This window comes from Mobula hypostoma, unplaced genomic scaffold, assembly GCF_963921235.1.
Source record: "Mobula hypostoma unplaced genomic scaffold, sMobHyp1.1 scaffold_83, whole genome shotgun sequence".
Lineage (NCBI taxonomy): Eukaryota > Metazoa > Chordata > Chondrichthyes > Myliobatiformes > Myliobatidae > Mobula > Mobula hypostoma.
The window spans coordinates 91,772-112,192 of record NW_026948186.1 but is presented as its reverse complement, the minus strand read 5'-3'; the positions used below and the strand labels follow the sequence as shown (position 1 = coordinate 112,192).

Here is a 20,421-nt window from a genome sequence, read left to right as displayed (position 1 = left end):
TCTCCCTCTCTCACTCTCTCTGTTACACACACGTCGTCTCCCTCTCTCACTCTCTCTGTTACACACACGTCGTCTCCCTCTCTCACTCTCTCTGTTACACACACGTCGTCTCCCTCTCTCACTCTCTCTGTTACACACACGTCGTCTCCCTCTCTCACTCTCTCTGTTACACACACGTCGTCTCCCTCTCTCACTCTCTCTGTTACACACACGTCGTCTCCCTCTCTCACTCTCTCTGTTACACACACGTCGTCTCCCTCTCTCACTCTCTCTGTTACACACACGTCGTCTCCCTCTCTCACTCTCTCTGTTACACACACGTCGTCTCCCCTCTCACTCTCTCTGTTACACACACGTCGTCTCCCTCTCTCACTCTCTCTGTTACACACACGTCGTCTCTCCCTCTCTCACTCTCTCTCTGTTACACACACGTCGTCTCCCTCTCTCACTCTCTCTGTTACACACACGTCGTCTCCCTCTCTCACTCTCTCTGTTACACACACGTCGTCTCCCTCTCTCACTCTCTCTGTTACACACACGTCGTCTCCCTCTCTCACTCTCTCTGTTACACACACGTCGTCTCCCTCTCTCACTCTCTCTGTTACACACACGTCGTCTCCCTCTCTCACTCTCTCTCTGTTACACACACGTCGTCTCCCTCTCTCACTCTCTCTGTTACACACACGTCGTCTCCCTCTCTCACTCTCTCTGTTACACACACGTCGTCTCCCTCTCTCACTCTCTCTGTTACACACACGTCGTCTCCCTCTCTCACTCTCTCTGTTACACACACGTCGTCTCCCTCTCTCACTCTCTCTCTGTTACACACACGTCGTCTCCCTCTCTCACTCTCTCTCTGTTACACACACGTCGTCTCCCTCTCTCACTCTCTCTGTTACACACACGTCGTCTCCCTCTCTCACTCTCTCTGTTACACACACGTCGTCTCCCTCTCTCACTCTCTCTGTTACACACACGTCGTCTCCCTCTCTCACTCTCTCTGTTACACACACGTCGTCTCCCTCTCTCACTCTCTCTGTTACACACACGTCGTCTCCCTCTCTCACTCTCTCTGTTACACACACGTCGTCTCCCTCTCTCACTCTCTCTGTTACACACACGTCGTCTCCCTCTCTCACTCTCTCTGTTACACACACGTCGTCTCCCTCTCTCACTCTCTCTGTTACACACACGTCGTCTCCCTCTCTCACTCTCTCTGTTACACACACGTCGTCTCCCTCTCTCACTCTCTCTGTTACACACACGTCGTCTCCCTCTCTCACTCTCTCTCTGTTACACACACGTCGTCTCCCTCTCTCACTCTCTCTGTTACACACACGTCGTCTCCCTCTCTCACTCTCTCTGTTACACACACGTCGTCTCCCTCTCTCACTCTCTCTCTGTTACACACACGTCGTCTCCCTCTCTCACTCTCTCTGTTACACACACGTCGTCTCCCTCTCTCACTCTCTCTGTTACACACACGTCGTCTCCCTCTCTCACTCTCTCTGTTACACACACGTCGTCTCCCTCTCTCACTCTCTCTGTTACACACACGTCGTCTCCCTCTCTCACTCTCTCTGTTACACACACGTCGTCTCCCTCTCTCACTCTCTCTGTTACACACACGTCGTCTCCCTCTCTCACTCTCTCTGTTACACACACGTCGTCTCCCTCTCTCACTCTCTCTGTTACACACACGTCGTCTCCCTCTCTCACTCTCTCTGTTACACACACGTCGTCTCCCTCTCTCACTCTCTCTCTGTTACACACACGTCGTCTCCCTCTCTCACTCTCTCTGTTACACACACGTCGTCTCCCTCTCTCACTCTCTCTCTGTTACACACACGTCGTTCCCTCTCTCACTCTCTCTGTTACACACACGTCGTCTCCCTCTCTCACTCTCTCTGTTACACACACGTCGTCTCCCTCTCTCACTCTCTCTGTTACACACACGTCGTCTCCCTCTCTCACTCTCTCTGTTACACACACGTCGTCTCCCTCTCTCACTCTCTCTGTTACACACACGTCGTCTCCCTCTCTCACTCTCTCTGTTACACACACGTCGTCTCCCTCTCTCACTCTCTCTCTGTTACACACACGTCGTCTCCCTCTCTCACTCTCTCTCTGTTACACACACGTCGTCTCCCTCTCTCACTCTCTCTGTTACACACACGTCGTCTCCCTCTCTCACTCTCTCTGTTACACACACGTCGTCTCCCTCTCTCACTCTCTCTCTGTTACACACACGTCGTCTCCCTCTCTCACTCTCTCTGTTACACACACGTCGTCTCCCTCTCTCACTCTCTCTGTTACACACACGTCGTCTCCCTCTCTCACTCTCTCTGTTACACACACGTCGTCTCCCTCTCTCACTCTCTCTGTTACACACACGTCGTCTCCCTCTCTCACTCTCTCTCTCTGTTACACACACGTCGTCTCCCTCTCTCACTCTCTCTGTTACACACACGTCGTCTCCCTCTCTCACTCTCTCTGTTACACACACGTCGTCTCCCTCTCTCACTCTCTCTGTTACACACACGTCGTCCTCTCCCTCTCTCACTCTCTCTGTTACACACACGTCGTCTCCCTCTCTCACTCTCTCTGTTACACACACGTCGTCTCCCTCTCTCACTCTCTCTGTTACACACACGTCGTCTCCCTCTCTCACTCTCTCTGTTACACACACGTCGTCTCCCTCTCTCACTCTCTCTGTTACACACACGTCGTCTCCCTCTCTCTCTCTCTCTGTTACACACACGTCGTCTCCCTCTCTCACCTCTCTCTGTTACACACACGTCGTCTCCCTCTCTCACTCTCTCTGTTACACACACGTCGTCTCCCTCTCTCACTCTCTCTGTTACACACACGTCGTCTCCCTCTCTCACTCTCTCTGTTACACACACGTCGTCTCCCTCTCTCACTCTCTCTGTTACACACACGTCGTCTCCCTCTCTCACTCTCTCTGTTACACACACGTCGTCTCCCTCTCTCACTCTCTCTGTTACACACACGTCGTCTCCCTCTCTCACTCTCTCTGTTACACACACGTCGTCTCCCTCTCTCACTCTCTCTGTTACACACACGTCGTCTCCCTCTCTCACTCTCTCTGTTACACACACGTCGTCTCCCTCTCTCACTCTCTCTGTTACACACACGTCGTCTCCCTCTCTCACTCTCTCTGTTACACACACGTCGTCTCCCTCTCTCACTCTCTCTGTTACACACACGTCGTCTCCCTCTCTCCTCTCTCTCTGTTACACACACGTCGTCTCCCTCTCTCACTCTCTCTGTTACACACACGTCGTCTCCCTCTCTCACTCTCTCTCTGTTACACACACGTCGTCTGTTACACCACTCGTCTCCCTCTCTCACTCTCTCTGTTACACACACGTCGTCTCCCTCTCTCACTCTCTCTCTGTTACACACACGTCGTCTCCCTCTCTCTCACTCTCTCTGTTACACACACGTCGTCTCCCTCTCTCACTCTCTCTGTTACACACACGTCGTCTCCCTCTCTCACTCTCTCTGTTACACACACGTCGTCTCCCTCTCTCACTCTCTCTGTTACACACACGTCGTCTCCTCTCTCCTCTCTCTGTTACACACACGTCGTCTCCCTCTCTCACTCTCTCTGTTACACACACGTCGTCTCCCTCTCTCACTCTCTCTGTTACACACACGTCGTCTCCCTCTCTCACCCTCTCTGTTACACACACGTCGTCTCCCTCTCTCACTCTCTCTGTTACACACACGTCGTCTCCCTCTCTCACTCTCTCTGTTACACACACGTCGTCTCCCTCTCTCACTCTCTCTGTTACACACACGTCGTCTCCCTCTCTCTCTCTCTGTTACACACACGTCGTCTCCCTCTCTCACTCTCTCTGTTACACACACGTCGTCTCCCTCTCTCACTCTCTCTGTTACACACACGTCGTCTCCCTCTCTCTCTGTTACACACACGTCGTCTCCCTCTCTCACTCTCTCTGTTACACACACGTCGTCTCCCTCTCTCACTCTCTCTGTTACACACACGTCGTCTCCCTCTCTCACTCTCTCTCTGTTACACACACGTCGTCTCCCTCTCTCACTCTCTCTGTTACACACACGTCGTCTCCCTCTCTCACTCTCTCTGTTACACACACGTCGTCTCCCTCTCTCACTCTCTCTGTTACACACACGTCGTCTCCCTCTCTCACTCTCTCTCTGTTACACACACGTCGTCTCCCTCTCTCACTCTCTCTCTGTTACACACACGTCGTCTCCCTCTCTCACTCTCTCTCTGTTACACACACGTCGTCTCCCTCTCTCACTCTCTCTGTTACACACACGTCGTCTCCCTCTCTCACTCTCTCTGTTACACACACGTCGTCTCCCTCTCTCACTCTCTCTGTTACACACACGTCGTCTCCCTCTCTCACTCTCTCTGTTACACACACGTCGTCTCCCTCTCTCACTCTCTCTGTTACACACACGTCGTCTCCCTCTCTCACTCTCTCTGTTACACACACGTCGTCTCCCTCTCTCACTCTCTCTGTTACACACACGTCGTCTCCCTCTCTCACTCTCTCTGTTACACACACGTCGTCTCCCTCTCTCACTCTCTCTGTTACACACACGTCGTCTCCCTCTCTCTGTTACACACACTCTCTCCCTCTCTCACTCTCTCTGTTACACACACGTCGTCTCCCTCTCTCACTCTCTCTGTTACACACACGTCGTCTCCCTCTCTCCTCTCTCTGTTACACACACGTCGTCTCCCTCTCTCACTCTCTCTGTTACACACACGTCGTCTCCCTCTCCCTCTCTCTGTTACACACACGTCGTCTCCCTCTCTCACTCTCTCTGTTACACACACGTCGTCTCCCTCTCTCACTCTCTCTCTGTTACACACACGTCGTCTCCCTCTCTCACTCTCTCTGTTACACACACGTCGTCTCCCTCTCTCACTCTCTCTGTTACACACACGTCGTCTCCCTCTCTCACTCTCTCTGTTACACACACGTCGTCTCCCTCTCTCACTCTCTCTCTGTTACACACACGTCGTCTCCCTCTCTCACTCTCTCTGTTACACACACGTCGTCTCCCTCTCTCACTCTCTCTGTTACACACACGTCGTCTCCCTCTCTCACTCTCTCTGTTACACACACGTCGTCTCCCTCTCTCACTCTCTCTGTTACACACACGTCGTCTCCCTCTCTCACTCTCTCTGTTACACACACGTCGTCTCCCTCTCTCACTCTCTCTGTTACACACACGTCGTCTCCCTCTCTCACTCTCTCTGTTACACACACGTCGTCTCCCTCTCTCTCTCTCTCTGTTACACACACGTCGTCTCCCTCTCTCACTCTCTCTCTGTTACACACACGTCGTCTCCCTCTCTCACTCTCTCTGTTACACACACGTCTCTCCCTCTCTCCTCTCTCTGTTACACACACGTCGTCTCCCTCTCTCACTCTCTCTGTTACACACACGTCGTCTCCCTCTCTCACTCTCTCTGTTACACACACGTCGTCTCCCTCTCTCACTCTCTCTGTTACACACACGTCGTCTCCCTCTCTCACTCTCTCTGTTACACACACGTCGTCTCCCTCTCTCTCCTCTCTCACTCTCTCTGTTACACACACGTCGTCTCCCTCTCTCACTCTCTCTGTTACACACACGTCGTCTCCCTCTCTCTCTCTCTGTTACACACACGTCGTCTCCCTCTCTCACTCTCTCTGTTACACACACGTCGTCTCCCTCTCTCACTCTCTCTCTGTTACACACACGTCGTCTCCCTCTCTCACTCTCTCTGTTACACACACGTCGTCTCCCTCTCTCACTCTCTCTGTTACACACACGTCGTCTCCCTCTCTCACTCTCTCTGTTACACACACGTCGTCTCCCTCTCTCCTCTCTCTGTTACACACACGTCGTCTCCCTCTCTCACTCTCTCTGTTACACACACGTCGTCTCCCTCTCTCACTCTCTCTGTTACACACACGTCGTCTCCCTCTCTCACTCTCTCTGTTACACACACGTCGTCTCCCTCTCTCACTCTCTCTGTTACACACACGTCGTCTCCCTCTCTCACTCTCTCTGTTACACACACGTCGTCTCCCTCTCTCACTCTCTCTGTTACACACACGTCGTCTCCCTCTCTCACTCTCTCTGTTACACACACGTCGTCTCCCTCTCTCACTCTCTCTCTGTTACACACACGTCGTCTCCCTCTCTCACTCTCTCTGTTACACACACGTCGTCTCCCTCTCTCACTCTCTCTGTTACACACACGTCGTCTCCCTCTCTCACTCTCTCTCTGTTACACACACGTCGTCTCCCTCTCTCACTCTCTCTCTGTTACACACACGTCGTCTCCCTCTCTCACTCTCTCTGTTACACACACGTCGTCTCCCTCTCTCACTCTCTCTGTTACACACACGTCGTCTCCCTCTCTCACCTCTCTCTGTTACACACACGTCGTCTCCCTCTCTCACTCTCTCTGTTACACACACGTCGTCTCCCTCTCTCACTCTCTCTCTGTTACACACACGTCGTCGTCTCCCTCTCTCACTCTCTCTGTTACACACACGTCGTCTCCCTCTCTCACTCTCTCTGTTACACACACGTCGTCTCCCTCTCTCTCCTCTCTCTCTGTTACACACACGTCGTCTCCCTCTCTCACTCTCTCTGTTACACACACGTCGTCTCCCTCTCTCACTCTCTCTGTTACACACACGTCGTCTCCCTCTCTCACTCTCTCTGTTACACACACGTCGTCTCCCTCTCTCACTCTCTCTGTTACACACACGTCGTCTCCCTCTCTCACTCTCTCTCTGTTACACACACGTCGTCTCCCTCTCTCACTCTCTCTGTTACACACACGTCGTCTCCCTCTCTCACTCTCTCTGTTACACACACGTCGTCTCCCTCTCTCACTCTCTCTGTTACACACACGTCGTCTCCCTCTCTCACTCTCTCTGTTACACACACGTCGTCTCCCTCTCTCACTCTCTCTGTTACACACACGTCGTCTCCCTCTCTCACTCTCTCTGTTACACACACGTCGTCTCCCTCTCTCACTCTCTCTGTTACACACACGTCGTCTCCCTCTCTCACTCTCTCTCTGTTACACACACGTCGTCTCCCTCTCTCACTCTCTCTGTTACACACACGTCGTCTCCCTCTCTCACTCTCTCTGTTACACACACGTCGTCTCCCTCTCTCACTCTCTCTGTTACACACACGTCGTCTCTCTCTGTTACACACACGTCGTCTCCCTCTCTCACTCTCTCTGTTACACACACGTCGTCTCCCTCTCTCACTCTCTCTGTTACACACACGTCGTCTCCCTCTCTCACTCTCTCTGTTACACACACGTCGTCTCCCTCTCTCACTCTCTCTGTTACACACACGTCGTCTCCCTCTCTCACTCTCTCTGTTACACACACGTCGTCTCCCTCTCTCACTCTCTCTGTTACACACACGTCGTCTCCCTCTCTCACTCTCTCTGTTACACACACGTCGTCTCCCTCTCTCACTCTCTCTGTTACACACACGTCGTCTCCCTCTCTCACTCTCTCTCTGTTACACACACGTCGTCTCCCTCTCTCACTCTCTCTCTGTTACACACACGTCGTCTCCCTCTCTCACTCTCTCTGTTACACACACGTCGTCTCCCTCTCTCACTCTCTCTGTTACACACACGTCGTCTCCCTCTCTCACTCTCTCTTTACACACACGTCGTCTCCCTCTCTCACTCTCTCTGTTACACACACGTCGTCTCCCTCTCTCACTCTCTCTCTGTTACACACACGTCGTCTCCCTCTCTCACTCTCTCTGTTACACACACGTCGTCTCCCTCTCTCACTCTCTCTGTTACACACACGTCGTCTCCCTCTCTCACTCTCTCTGTTACACACACGTCGTCTCCCTCTCTCACTCTCTCTGTTACACACACGTCGTCTCCCTCTCTCACTCTCTCTGTTACACACACGTCGTCTCCCTCTCTCACTCTCTGTTACACACACGTCGTCTCCCTCTCTCTCACTCTCTCTGTAACACACACGTCGTCTCCCTCTCTCACTCTCTCTGTTACACACACGTCGTCTCCCTCTCTCACTCTCTCTCTGTTACACACACGTCGTCTCCCTCTCTCACTCTCTCTCTGTTACACACACGTCGTCTCCCTCTCTCACTCTCTCTGTTACACACACGTCGTCTCCCTCTCTCACTCTCTCTGTTACACACACGTCGTCTCCCTCTCTCACTCTCTCTGTTACACACACGTCGTCTCCCTCTCTCACTCTCTCTCTGTTACACACACGTCGTCTCCCTCTCTCACTCTCTCTCTGTTACACACACGTCGTCTCCCTCTCTCCTCTCTCTGTTACACACACGTCGTCTCCCTCTCTCACTCTCTCTGTTACACACACGTCGTCTCCCTCTCTCACTCTCTCTGTTACACACACGTCGTCTCCCTCTCTCACTCTCTCTGTTACACACACGTCGTCTCCCTCTCTCACTCTCTCTGTTACACACACGTCGTCTCCCTCTCTCACTCTCTCTGTTACACACACGTCGTCTCCCTCTCTCACTCTCTCTGTTACACACACGTCGTCTCCCTCTCTCACTCTCTCTCTGTTACACACACGTCGTCTCCCTCTCTCACTCTCTCTGTTACACACACGTCGTCTCCCTCTCTCACTCTCTCTGTTACACACACGTCGTCTCCCTCTCTCACTCTCTCTGTTACACACACGTCGTCTCCCTCTCTCTCTCTCTACACACACGTCGTCTCCCTCTCTCACTCTCTCTGTTACACACACGTCGTCTCCCTCTCTCCTCTCTCTCTGTTACACACACGTCGTCTCCCTCTCTCCTCTCTCTGTTACACACACGTCGTCTCCCTCTCTCACTCTCTCTGTTACACACACGTCGTCTCCCTCTCTACACACATTCTCTCTCCTCTCTGTTACACACACGTCGTCTCCCTCTCTCACTCTCTCTCTGTTACACACACGTCGTCTCCCTCTCTCACTCTCTCTGTTACACACACGTCGTCTCCCTCTCTCACTCTCTCTGTTACACACACGTCGTCTCCCTCTCTCACTCTCTCTGTTACACACACGTCGTCTCCCTCTCTCACTCTCTCTGTTACACACACGTCGTCTCCCTCTCTCACTCTCTCTCTGTTACACACACGTCGTCTCCCTCTCTCACTCTCTCTGTTACACACACGTCGTCTCCCTCTCTCACTCTCTCTGTTACACACACGTCGTCTCCCTCTCTCACTCTCTCTGTTACACACACGTCGTCTCCCTCTCTCTCTCTCTCTGTTACACACACGTCGTCTCCCTCTCTCACTCTCTCTCTGTTACACACACGTCGTCTCCCTCTCTCACTCTCTCTCTGTTACACACACGTCGTCTCCCTCTCTCACTCTCTCTGTTACACACACGTCGTCTCCCTCTCTCACTCTCTCTGTTACACACACGTCGTCTCCCTCTCTCACTCTCTCTGTTACACACACGTCGTCTCCCTCTCTCTCTCTCTCTGTTACACACACGTCGTCTCCCTCTCTCACTCTCTCTGTTACACACACGTCGTCTCCCTCTCTCACTCTCTCTGTTACACACACGTCGTCTCCCTCTCTCACTCTCTCTGTTACACACACGTCGTCTCCCTCTCTCACACTCTCTCTGTTACACACACGTCGTCTCCCTCTCTCACTCTCTCTGTTACACACACGTCGTCTCCCTCTCTCACTCTCTCTCTGTTACACACACGTCGTCTCCCTCTCTCACTCTCTCTCTGTTACACACACGTCGTCTCCCTCTCTCACTCTCTCTGTTACACACACGTCGTCCCTCTCTCTCCTCTCTGTTACACACACGTCGTCTCCCTCTCTCACTCTCTCTGTTACACACACGTCGTCTCCCTCTCTCACTCTCTCTGTTACACACACGTCGTCTCCCTCTCTCACTCTCTCTGTTACACACACGTCGTCTCCCTCTCTCACTCTCTCTGTTACACACACGTCGTCTCCCTCTCTCACTCCTCTCTCTGTTACACACACGTCGTCTCCCTCTCTCACTCTCTCTGTTACACACACGTCGTCTCCCTCTCTCACTCTCTCTGTTACACACACGTCGTCTCCCTCTCTCACTCTCTCTGTTACACACACGTCGTCTCCCTCTCTCACTCTCTCTCTGTTACACACACGTCGTCTCCCTCTCTCACTCTCTCTGTTACACACACGTCGTCTCCCTCTCTCACTCTCTCTGTTACACACACGTCGTCTCCCTCTCTCACTCTCTCTGTTACACACACGTCGTCTCCCTCTCTCACTCCTCTCTGTTACACACACGTCGTCTCCCTCTCTCACTCTCTCTGTTACACACACGTCGTCTCCCTCTCTCACTCTCTCTGTTACACACACGTCGTCTCCCTCTCTCACTCTCTCTCTGTTACACACACGTCGTCTCCCTCTCTCACTCTCTCTGTTACACACACGTCGTCTCCCTCTCTCACTCTCTCTGTTACACACACGTCGTCTCCCTCTCTCACTCTCTCTGTTACACACACGTCGTCTCCCTCTCTCACTCTCTCTGTTACACACACGTCGTCTCCCTCTCTCACTCTCTCTGTTACACACACGTCGTCTCCCTCTCTCACTCTCTCTGTTACACACACGTCGTCTCCCTCTCTCACTCTCTCTCTGTTACACACACGTCGTCTCCCTCTCTCACTCTCTCTCTGTTACACACACGTCGTCTCCCTCTCTCACTCTCTCTCTGTTACACACACGTCGTCTCCCTCTCTCTCTCTCTGTTACACACACGTCGTCTCCCTCTCTCACTCTCTCTGTTACACACACGTCGTCTCCCTCTCTCACTCTCTCTGTTACACACACGTCGTCTCCCTCTCTCACTCTCTCTGTTACACACACGTCGTCTCCCTCTCTCACTCTCTCTGTTACACACACGTCGTCTCTCCCTCTCTCACCTCTCTCTGTTACACACACGTCGTCTCCCTCTCTCACTCTCTCTGTTACACACACGTCGTCTCCCTCTCTCACTCTCTCTGTTACACACACGTCGTCTCCCTCTCTCACTCTCTCTGTTACACACACGTCGTCTCCCTCTCTCACTCTCTCTGTTACACACACGTCGTCTCCCTCTCTCACTCACTCTCTCTGTTACACACACGTCGTCTCCCTCTCTCACTCTCTCTCTGTTACACACACGTCGTCTCCCTCTCTCACTCTCTCTGTTACACACACGTCGTCTCCCTCTCTCACTCTCTCTGTTACACACACGTCGTCTCCCTCTCTCACTCTCTCTCTGTTACACACACGTCGTCTCCCTCTCTCACTCTCTCTGTTACACACACGTCGTCTCCCTCTCTCACTCTCTCTCTGTTACACACACGTCGTCTCCCTCTCTCACTCTCTCTGTTACACACACGTCGTCTCCCTCTCTCACTCTCTCTGTTACACACACGTCGTCTCCCTCTCTCTCTCTCTGTTACACACACGTCGTCTCCCTCTCTCACTCTCTCTGTTACACACACGTCGTCTCCCTCTCTCACTCTCTCTGTTACACACACGTCGTCTCCCTCTCTCCTCTCTCTGTTACACACACGTCGTCTCCCTCTCTCACTCTCTCTGTTACACACACGTCGTCTCCCTCTCTCACTCTCTCTCTGTTACACACTCATTGTCTCCCTCTCTCACTCTCTCTCTGTTACACACACGTCGTCTCCCTCTCTCACTCTCTCTCTGTTACACACACGTCGTCTCCCTCTCTCACTCTCTCTGTTACACACACGTCGTCTCCCTCTCTCACTCTCTCTCTGTTACACACACGTCGTCTCCCTCTCTCACTCTCTCTGTTACACACACGTCGTCTCCCTCTCTCACACTCTCTCTGTTACACACACGTCGTCTCCCTCTCTCACTCTCTCTCTGTTACACACACGTCGTCTCCCTCTCTCACTCTCTCTGTTACACACACGTCGTCTCCCTCTCTCACTCTCTCTCTGTTACACACACGTCGTCTCCCTCTCTCACTCTCTCTGTTACACACACGTCGTCTCCCTCTCTCACTCTCTCTCTGTTACACACACGTCGTCTCCCTCTCTCACTCTCTCTGTTACACACACGTCGTCTCCCTCTCTCACTCTCTCTGTTACACACACGTCGTCTCCCTCTCTCACTCTCTCTCTGTTACACACACGTCGTCTCCCTCTCTCACTCTCTCTGTTACACACACGTCGTCTCCCTCTCTCACTCTCTCTGTTACACACACGTCGTCTCACTCTCTCACTCTCTCTCTGTTACACACACGTCGTCTCCCTCTCTCACTCTCTCTGTTACACACACGTCGTCTCCCTCTCTCACTCTCTCTGTTACACACACGTCGTCTCCCTCTCTCACTCTCTCTCTGTTACACACACGTCGTCTCCCTCTCTCACTCTCTCTGTTACACACACGTCGTCTCCCTCTCTCACTCTCTCTGTTACACACACGTCGTCTCCCTCTCTCACTCTCTCTGTTACACACACGTCGTCTCCCTCTCTCACTCTCTCTGTTACACACACGTCGTCTCCCTCTCTCACTCTCTCTGTTACACACACGTCGTCTCCCTCTCTCACTCTCTCTGTTACACACACGTCGTCTCCCTCTCTCACTCTCTCTGTTACACACACGTCGTCTCCCTCTCTCACTCTCTCTCTGTTACACACACGTCGTCTCCCTCTCTCACTCTCTCTGTTACACACACGTCGTCTCCCTCTCTCTCTCTCTGTTACACACACGTCGTCTCCCTCTCTCACTCTCTCTGTTACACACACGTCGTCTCCCTCTCTCACTCTCTCTGTTACACACACGTCGTCTCCCTCTCTCACTCTCTCTGTTACACACACGTCGTCTCCCTCTCTCACTCTCTCTGTTACACACACGTCGTCTCCCTCTCTCACTCTCTCTGTTACACACACGTCGTCTCCCTCTCTCACTCTCTCTGTTACACACACGTCGTCTCCTCTCTCCCTCTCTGTTACACACACTCGTCTCCTCTCTCACTCTCTCTGTTACACACACGTCGTCTCCCTCTCTCACTCTCTCTCTGTTACACACACGTCGTCTCCCTCTCTCACTCTCTCTGTTACACACACGTCGTCTCCCTCTCTCACTCTCTCTCTGTTACACACACGTCGTCTCCCTCTCTCACTCTCTCTGTTACACACACGTCGTCTCCCTCTCTCACTCTCTCTGTTACACACACGTCGTCTCCCTCTCTCACTCTCTCTGTTACACACACGTCGTCTCCCTCTCTCTCTCTCTCTCTGTTACACACACGTCGTCTCCCTCTCTCACTCTCTCTCTGTTACACACACGTCGTCTCCCTCTCTCACTCTCTCTCTGTTACACACACGTCGTCTCCCTCTCTCACTCTCTCTCTGTTACACACACGTCGTCTCCCTCTCTCACTCTCTCTGTTACACACACGTCGTCTCCCTCTCTCACTCTCTCTGTTACACACACGTCGTCTCCCTCTCTCACTCTCTCTCTGTTACACACACGTCGTCTCCCTCTCTCACTCTCTCTCTGTTACACACACGTCGTCTCCCTCTCTCACTCTCTCTGTTACACACACGTCGTCTCCCTCTCTCACTCTCTCTGTTACACACACGTCGTCTCCCTCTCTCACTCTCTCTGTTACACACACGTCGTCTCCCTCTCTCACTCTCTCTGTTACACACACGTCGTCTCCCTCTCTCACTCTCTCTGTTACACACACGTCGTCTCCCTCTCTCACTCTCTCTCTGTTACACACACGTCGTCTCCCTCTCTCACTCTCTCTGTTACACACACGTCGTCTCCCTCTCTCACTCTCTCTGTTACACACACGTCGTCTCCCTCTCTCACTCTCTCTGTTACACACACGTCGTCTCCCTCTCTCACTCTCTCTCTGTTACACACACGTCGTCTCCCTCTCTCACTCTCTCTCTGTTACACACACGTCGTCTCCCTCTCTCACTCTCTGTTACACACACGTCGTCTTCCTCTCTCTCACTCTCTCTGTTACACACACGTCGTCTCCCTCTCTCACTCTCTCTCTGTTACACACACGTCGTCTCCCTCTCTCACTCTCTCTGTTACACACACGTCGTCTCCCTCTCTCACTCTCTCTGTTACACACACGTCGTCTCCCTCTCTCACTCTCTCTGTTACACACACGTCGTCTCCCTCTCTCACTCTCTCTGTTACACACACGTCGTCTCCCTCTCTCACTCTCTCTGTTACACACACGTCGTCTCCCTCTCTCACTCTCTCTGTTACACACACGTCGTCTCCCTCTCTCACTCTCTCTGTTACACACACGTCGTCTCCCTCTCTCACTCTCTCTGTTACACACACGTCGTCTCCCTCTCTCACTCTCTCTGTTACACACACGTCGTCTCCCTCTCTCACTCTCTCTCTGTTACACACACGTCGTCTCCCTCTCTCACTCTCTCTGTTACACACACGTCGTCTCCCTCTCTCACTCTCTCTGTTACACACACGTCGTCTCCCTCTCTCACTCTCTCTGTTACACACACGTCGTCTCCCTCTCTCACTCTCTCTGTTACACACACGTCGTCTCCCTCTCTCACTCTCTCTGTTACACACACGTCGTCTCCCTCTCTCATCTCTCTCTGTTACACACACGTCGTCTCCCTCTCTCACTCTCTCTGTTACACACACGTCGTCTCCCTCTCTCACTCTCTCTCTGTTACACACACGTCGTCTCCCTCTCTCATCTCTCTCTGTTACACACACGTCGTCTCCCTCTCTCACTCTCTCTCTGTTACACACACGTCGTCTCCCTCTCTCACTCTCTCTGTTACACACACGTCGTCTCCCTCTCTCACTCTCTCTCTGTTACACACACGTCGTCTCCCTCTCTCACTCTCTCTGTTACACACACGTCGTCTCCCTCTCTCACTCTCTCTGTTACACACACGTCGTCTCCCTCTCTCACTCTCTCTGTTACACACACGTCGTCTCCCTCTCTCACTCTCTCTGTTACACACACGTCGTCTCCCTCTCTCACTCTCTCTGTTACACACACGTCGTCTCCCTCTCTCACTCTCTCTGTTACACACACGTCGTCTCCCTCTCTCACTCTCTCTGTTACACACACGTCGTCTCCCTCTCTCACTCTCTCTGTTACACACACGTCGTCTCCCTCTCTCACTCTCTCTGTTACACACACGTCGTCTCCCTCTCTCACTCTCTCTGTTACACACACGTCGTCTCCCTCTCTCACTCTCTCTGTTACACACACGTCGTCTCCCTCTCTCACTCTCTCTGTTACACACACGTCGTCTCCCTCTCTCACTCTCTCTCTGTTACACACACGTCGTCTCCCTCTCTCACTCTCTCTGTTACACACACGTCGTCTCCCTCTCTCTCTCTCTCTGTTACACACACGTCGTTCTCCCTCTCTCACTCTCTCTGTTACACACACGTCGTCTCCCTCTCTCACTCTCTCTGTTACACACACGTCGTCTCCCTCTCTCACTCTCTCTGTTACACACACGTCGTCTCCCTCTCTCACTCTCTCTCTGTTACACACACGTCGTCTCCCTCTCTCACTCTCTCTGTTACACACACGTCGTCTCCCTCTCTCACTCTCTCTGTTACACACACGTCGTCTCCCTCTCTCACTCTCTCTGTTACACACACGTCGTCTCCCTCTCTCACTCTCTCTGTTACACACACGTCGTCTCCCTCTCTCACTCTCTCTGTTACACACACGTCGTCTCCCTCTCTCACTCTCTCTCTGTTACACACACGTCGTCTCCCTCTCTCACTCTCTCTGTTACACACACGTCGTCTCCCTCTCTCCCTCTCTCTCTCTCTGTTACACACACGTCGTCTCCCTCTCTCACTCTCTCTGTTACACACACGTCGTCTCCCTCTCTCACTCTCTCTCTGTTACACACACGTCGTCTCCCTCTCTCACTCTCTCTGTTACACACACGTCGTCTCCCTCTCTCCTCTCTCTCTGTTACACACACGTCGTCTCCCTCTCTCACTCTCTCTGTTACACACACGTCGTCTCCCTCTCTCACTCTCTCTGTTACACACACGTCGTCTCCCTCTCTCACTCTCTCTGTTACACACACGTCGTCTCCCTCTCTCACTCTCTCTGTTACACACACGTCGTCTCCCTCTCTCACTCTCTCTGTTACACACACGTCGTCTCCCTCTCTCACTCTCTCTGTTACACACACGTCGTCTCCCTCTCTCACTCTCTCTGTTACACACACGTCGTCTCCCTCTCTCACTCTCTCTGTTACACACACGTCGTCTCCCTCTCTCACTCTCTCTGTTACACACACGTCGTCTCCCTCTCTCACTCTCTCTGTTACACACACGTCGTCTCCCTCTCTCACTCTCTCTGTTACACACACGTCGTCTCCCTCTCTCACTCTCTCTCTGTTACACACACGTCGTCTCCCTCTCTCACTCTCTCTGTTACACACACGTCGTCTCCCTCTCTCACTCTCTCTGTTACACACACGTCGTCTCCCTCTCTCTCTCTCTCTCTGTTACACACACGTCGTCTCCCTCTCTCTCTCTCTGTTACACACACGTCGTCTCCCTCTCTCACTCTCTCTGTTACACACACGTCGTCTCCCTCTCTCACTCTCTCTGTTACACACACGTCGTCTCCCTCTCTCACTCTCTCTCTGTTACACACACGTCGTCTCCCTCTCTCACTCTCTCTGTTACACACACGTCGTCTCCCTCTCTCACTCTCTCTCTGTTACACACACGTCGTCTCCCTCTCTCACTCTCTCTGTTACACACACGTCGTCTCCCTCTCTCTCTCTCTGTTACACACACGTCGTCTCCCTCTCTCACTCTCTCTGTTACACACACGTCGTCTCCCTCTCTCACTCTCTCTGTTACACACACGTCGTCTCCCTCTCTCACTCTCTCTGTTACACACACGTCGTCTCCCTCTCTCACTCTCTCTGTTACACACACGTCGTCTCCTCTCTCCTCTCTCTCTCTGTTACACACACGTCGTCTCCCTCTCTCACTCTCTCTGTTACACACACGTCGTCTCCCTCTCTCACTCTCTCTGTTACACACACGTCGTCTCCCTCTCTCACTCTCTCTGTTACACACACGTCGTCTCCCTCTCTCACTCTCTCTGTTACACACACGTCGTCTCCCTCTCTCACTCTCTCTGTTACACACACGTCGTCTCCCTCTCTCACTCTCTCTGTTACACACACGTCGTCTCCCTCTCTCACTCTCTCTGTTACACACACGTCGTCTCCCTCTCTCACTCTCTCTCTGTTACACACACGTCGTCTCCCTCTCTCACTCTCTCTCTGTTACACACACGGTCTCCCTCTCTCACTCTCTCTGTTACACACACGTCGTCTCCCTCTCTCACTCTCTCTCTGTTACACACACGTCGTCTCCCTCTCTCACTCTCTCTCTGTTACACACACGTCGTCTCCCTCTCTCACTCTCTCTCTGTTACACACACGTCGTCTCCCTCTCTCACTCTCTCTGTTACACACACGTCGTCTCCCTCTCTCACTCTCTCTGTTACACACACGTCGTCTCCCTCTCTCACTCTCTCTCCCTCTCTCTCTCTCTCTCTCTGTTACACACACGTCGTCTCCCTCTCTCTCTCTCTCTGTTACACACACGTCGTCTCCCTCTCTCACTCTCTCTGTTACACACACGTCGTCTCCCTCTCTCACTCTCTCTCTGTTACACACACGTCGTCTCCCTCTCTCACTCTCTCTGTTACACACACGTCGTCTCCCTCTCTCACTCTCTCTCTGTTACACACACGTCGTCTCCCTCTCTCACTCTCTCTGTTACACACACGTCGTCTCCCTCTCTCACTCTCTCTGTTACACACACGTCGTCTCCCTCTCTCACTCTCTCTGTTACACACACGTCGTCTCCCTCTCTCACTCTCTCTGTTACACACACGTCGTCTCCCTCTCTCACTCTCTCTGTTACACACACGTCGTCTCCCTCTCTCACTCTCTCTCTGTTACACACACGTCGTCTCCCTCTCTCACTCTCTCTGTTACACACACGTCGTCTCCCTCTCTCACTCTCTCTGTTACACACACGTCGTCTCCCTCTCTCACTCTCTCTGTAACACACACGTCGTCTCCCTCTCTCACTCTCTCTGTTACACACACGTCGTCTCCCTCTCTCACTCTCTCTGTAACACACACGTCGTCTCCCTCTCTCACTCTCTCTCTGTTACACACACGTCGTCTCCCTCTCTCACTCTCTCTGTTACACACACGTCGTCTCCCTCTCTCACTCTCTCTGTTACACACACGTCGTCTCCCTCTCTCACTCTCTCTGTAACACACACGTCGTCTCCCTCTCTCACTCTCTCTGTTACACACACGTCGTCTCCCTCTCTCACTCTCTCTGTTACACACACGTCGTCTCCCTCTCTCACTCTCTCTCTGTTACACACACGTCGTCTCCCTCTCTCACTCTCTCTGTAACACACACGTCGTCTCCCTCTCTCACTCTCTCTCTGTTCCTCCCTCAGGGTTTGCTGAATTTCGCTGAACCTTCTGGACTGCCCATCAGCATCCATTTCTCTGGACCGGGAAGGTGAGCGTGTCTGTGTTTGCTCATTGAATAACCCAGCATTTCAGCACCAAAACAGGCCCTTCATCCCATCTACTCCGTGCTGAACCATTTAAACTGCCGACTCCCATCACCCGTTCCGTCCGTTTACCCGTCCAATCTTCTCTTCAACGTTGGAATCGAGCTGGCGTTCTCCATCTCTCTCTCCCCAGTCTCTCTCTCTTCACCCCCAGTCTCTCTCTCTTCACCCTCAGTCTCTCTCTCTCTGTCCCCAGTCTCTCTCTCTCTCCCCCCAGTCTCTCTCTCTCACCCCCAGTCTCTCTCTCTTTGTCCCCAGTCTCTCTCTCTTCACCCCGAGTCTCTCTCTCTCTCTGTCCGTCTCTCTGTCTTCACCCCCAGTCTCTCTCTCTCTCTGTCCCAGTCTCTCTGTCTTCACCCCCAGTCTCTCTCTCTCGACCCCCAGTCTCTCTCGCTCTGTCCCCAGTTTCTCTCCCCCATCTCTCTACCCCATCTCTCTCCACGTCTCTCTCCCCGTCTCTCTCTCTCCCAGTCTCTCTCTCTCGTTCCTGGTTTTTAACTTTCTCTCTCTCCGCAGCCCGGCAATTTTCTCTGTCCGAGAATCTGTGCTGGAGGTAACGTGGCTGCTCGCAACACTCGCTGACCACAGAACGACATCGCAGAGGGCTCGGAGAAAGGACACAAATTCAAGGTGAGCTTCCATGTCACCGGTCAATGTACAGATCTCCCCCTGAGAGAGAGGGACTGAGAGACACCGGTCAGTGTACAGATCTCCCCCTGAGAGAGAGGGTCTGAGAGACACCGGTCAGTGTACAGATCTCCCCCTGAGAGAGAGGGACTGAGAGACACCGGTCAGTGTACAGATCTCCCCCCGAGAGAGAGGGACTGAGAGACACCGGTCAGTGTACAGATCTCCCCCTGAGAGAGAGGGACCGAGAGACACCGGTCAGTGTACAGATCTCCCCCTGAGAGAGAGGGACCGAGAGACACCGGTCAGTGTACAGACCTCCCCCTGAGAGAGAGGGACCGAGAGACACCGGTCAGTGTACAGATCTCCCCCTGAGAGAGAGGGACTGAGAGACACCGGTCAGTGTACAGATCTCCCCTCAGAGAGAGAGGGTCTGAGAGACACCGGTCAGTGTACAGATCTCCCTCTGAGAGAGATGGACTGAGAGACACCGGTCAGTGTACAGATCTCCCCCTGAGAGAGAGGGACTGAGAGACACCGGTCAGTGTACAGATCTCCCCCTGAGAGAGAGGGTCTGAGAGACACCGGTCAGTGTACAGATCTCCCCCTGAGAGAGAGGGACTGAGAGACACCGGTCAGTGTACAGATCTCCCCCTGAGAGAGAGGGACAGAGAGACACCGGTCAGTGTACAGATCTCCCCTCAGAGAGAGAGGGTCTGAGAGACACCGGTCAGTGTACAGATCTCCCTCTGAGAGAGATGGACTGAGAGACACCGGTCAGTGTACAGATCTCCCCCTGAGAGAGAGGGACTGAGAGACACCGGTCAGTGTACAGATCTCCCCCTGAGAGAGAGGGACTGAGAGACACCGGTCAGTGTACAGATCTCCCCCTGAGAGAGAGGGACTGAGAGACACCGGTCAGTGTACAGATCTCCCCCTGAGAGAGAGGGACAGAGAGACACCGGTCAGTGTACAGATCTCCCCCTGAGAGAGAGGGACTGAGAGATACTGGTCAGTGTACAGATCTCCCCCCGAGAGAGAGGGACCGAGAGACACCGGTCAGTGTACAGATCTCCCCCCGAGAGAGAGG

At 53.1% G+C, this 20,421-nt stretch overlaps 1 protein-coding gene across 3 annotated transcripts in view; it reads left to right on the top strand.

Annotated features, from left to right (window-relative positions):
- The window catches only part of rad9a (RAD9 checkpoint clamp component A), a 58,249-nt gene that overhangs the window by 23,560 nt on the left and 14,268 nt on the right, over positions 1–20,421 (top strand). For all 3 annotated transcript variants that reach the window (XM_063039387.1, XM_063039385.1, XM_063039386.1), the window contains exons 8-9: positions 18,585–18,649; positions 19,221–19,334. In XM_063039387.1, coding sequence (XP_062895457.1) covers positions 18,585–18,649; positions 19,221–19,334 — 179 coding nt within the window. The remainder of the gene's footprint in view (positions 1–18,584; positions 18,650–19,220; positions 19,335–20,421) is intronic.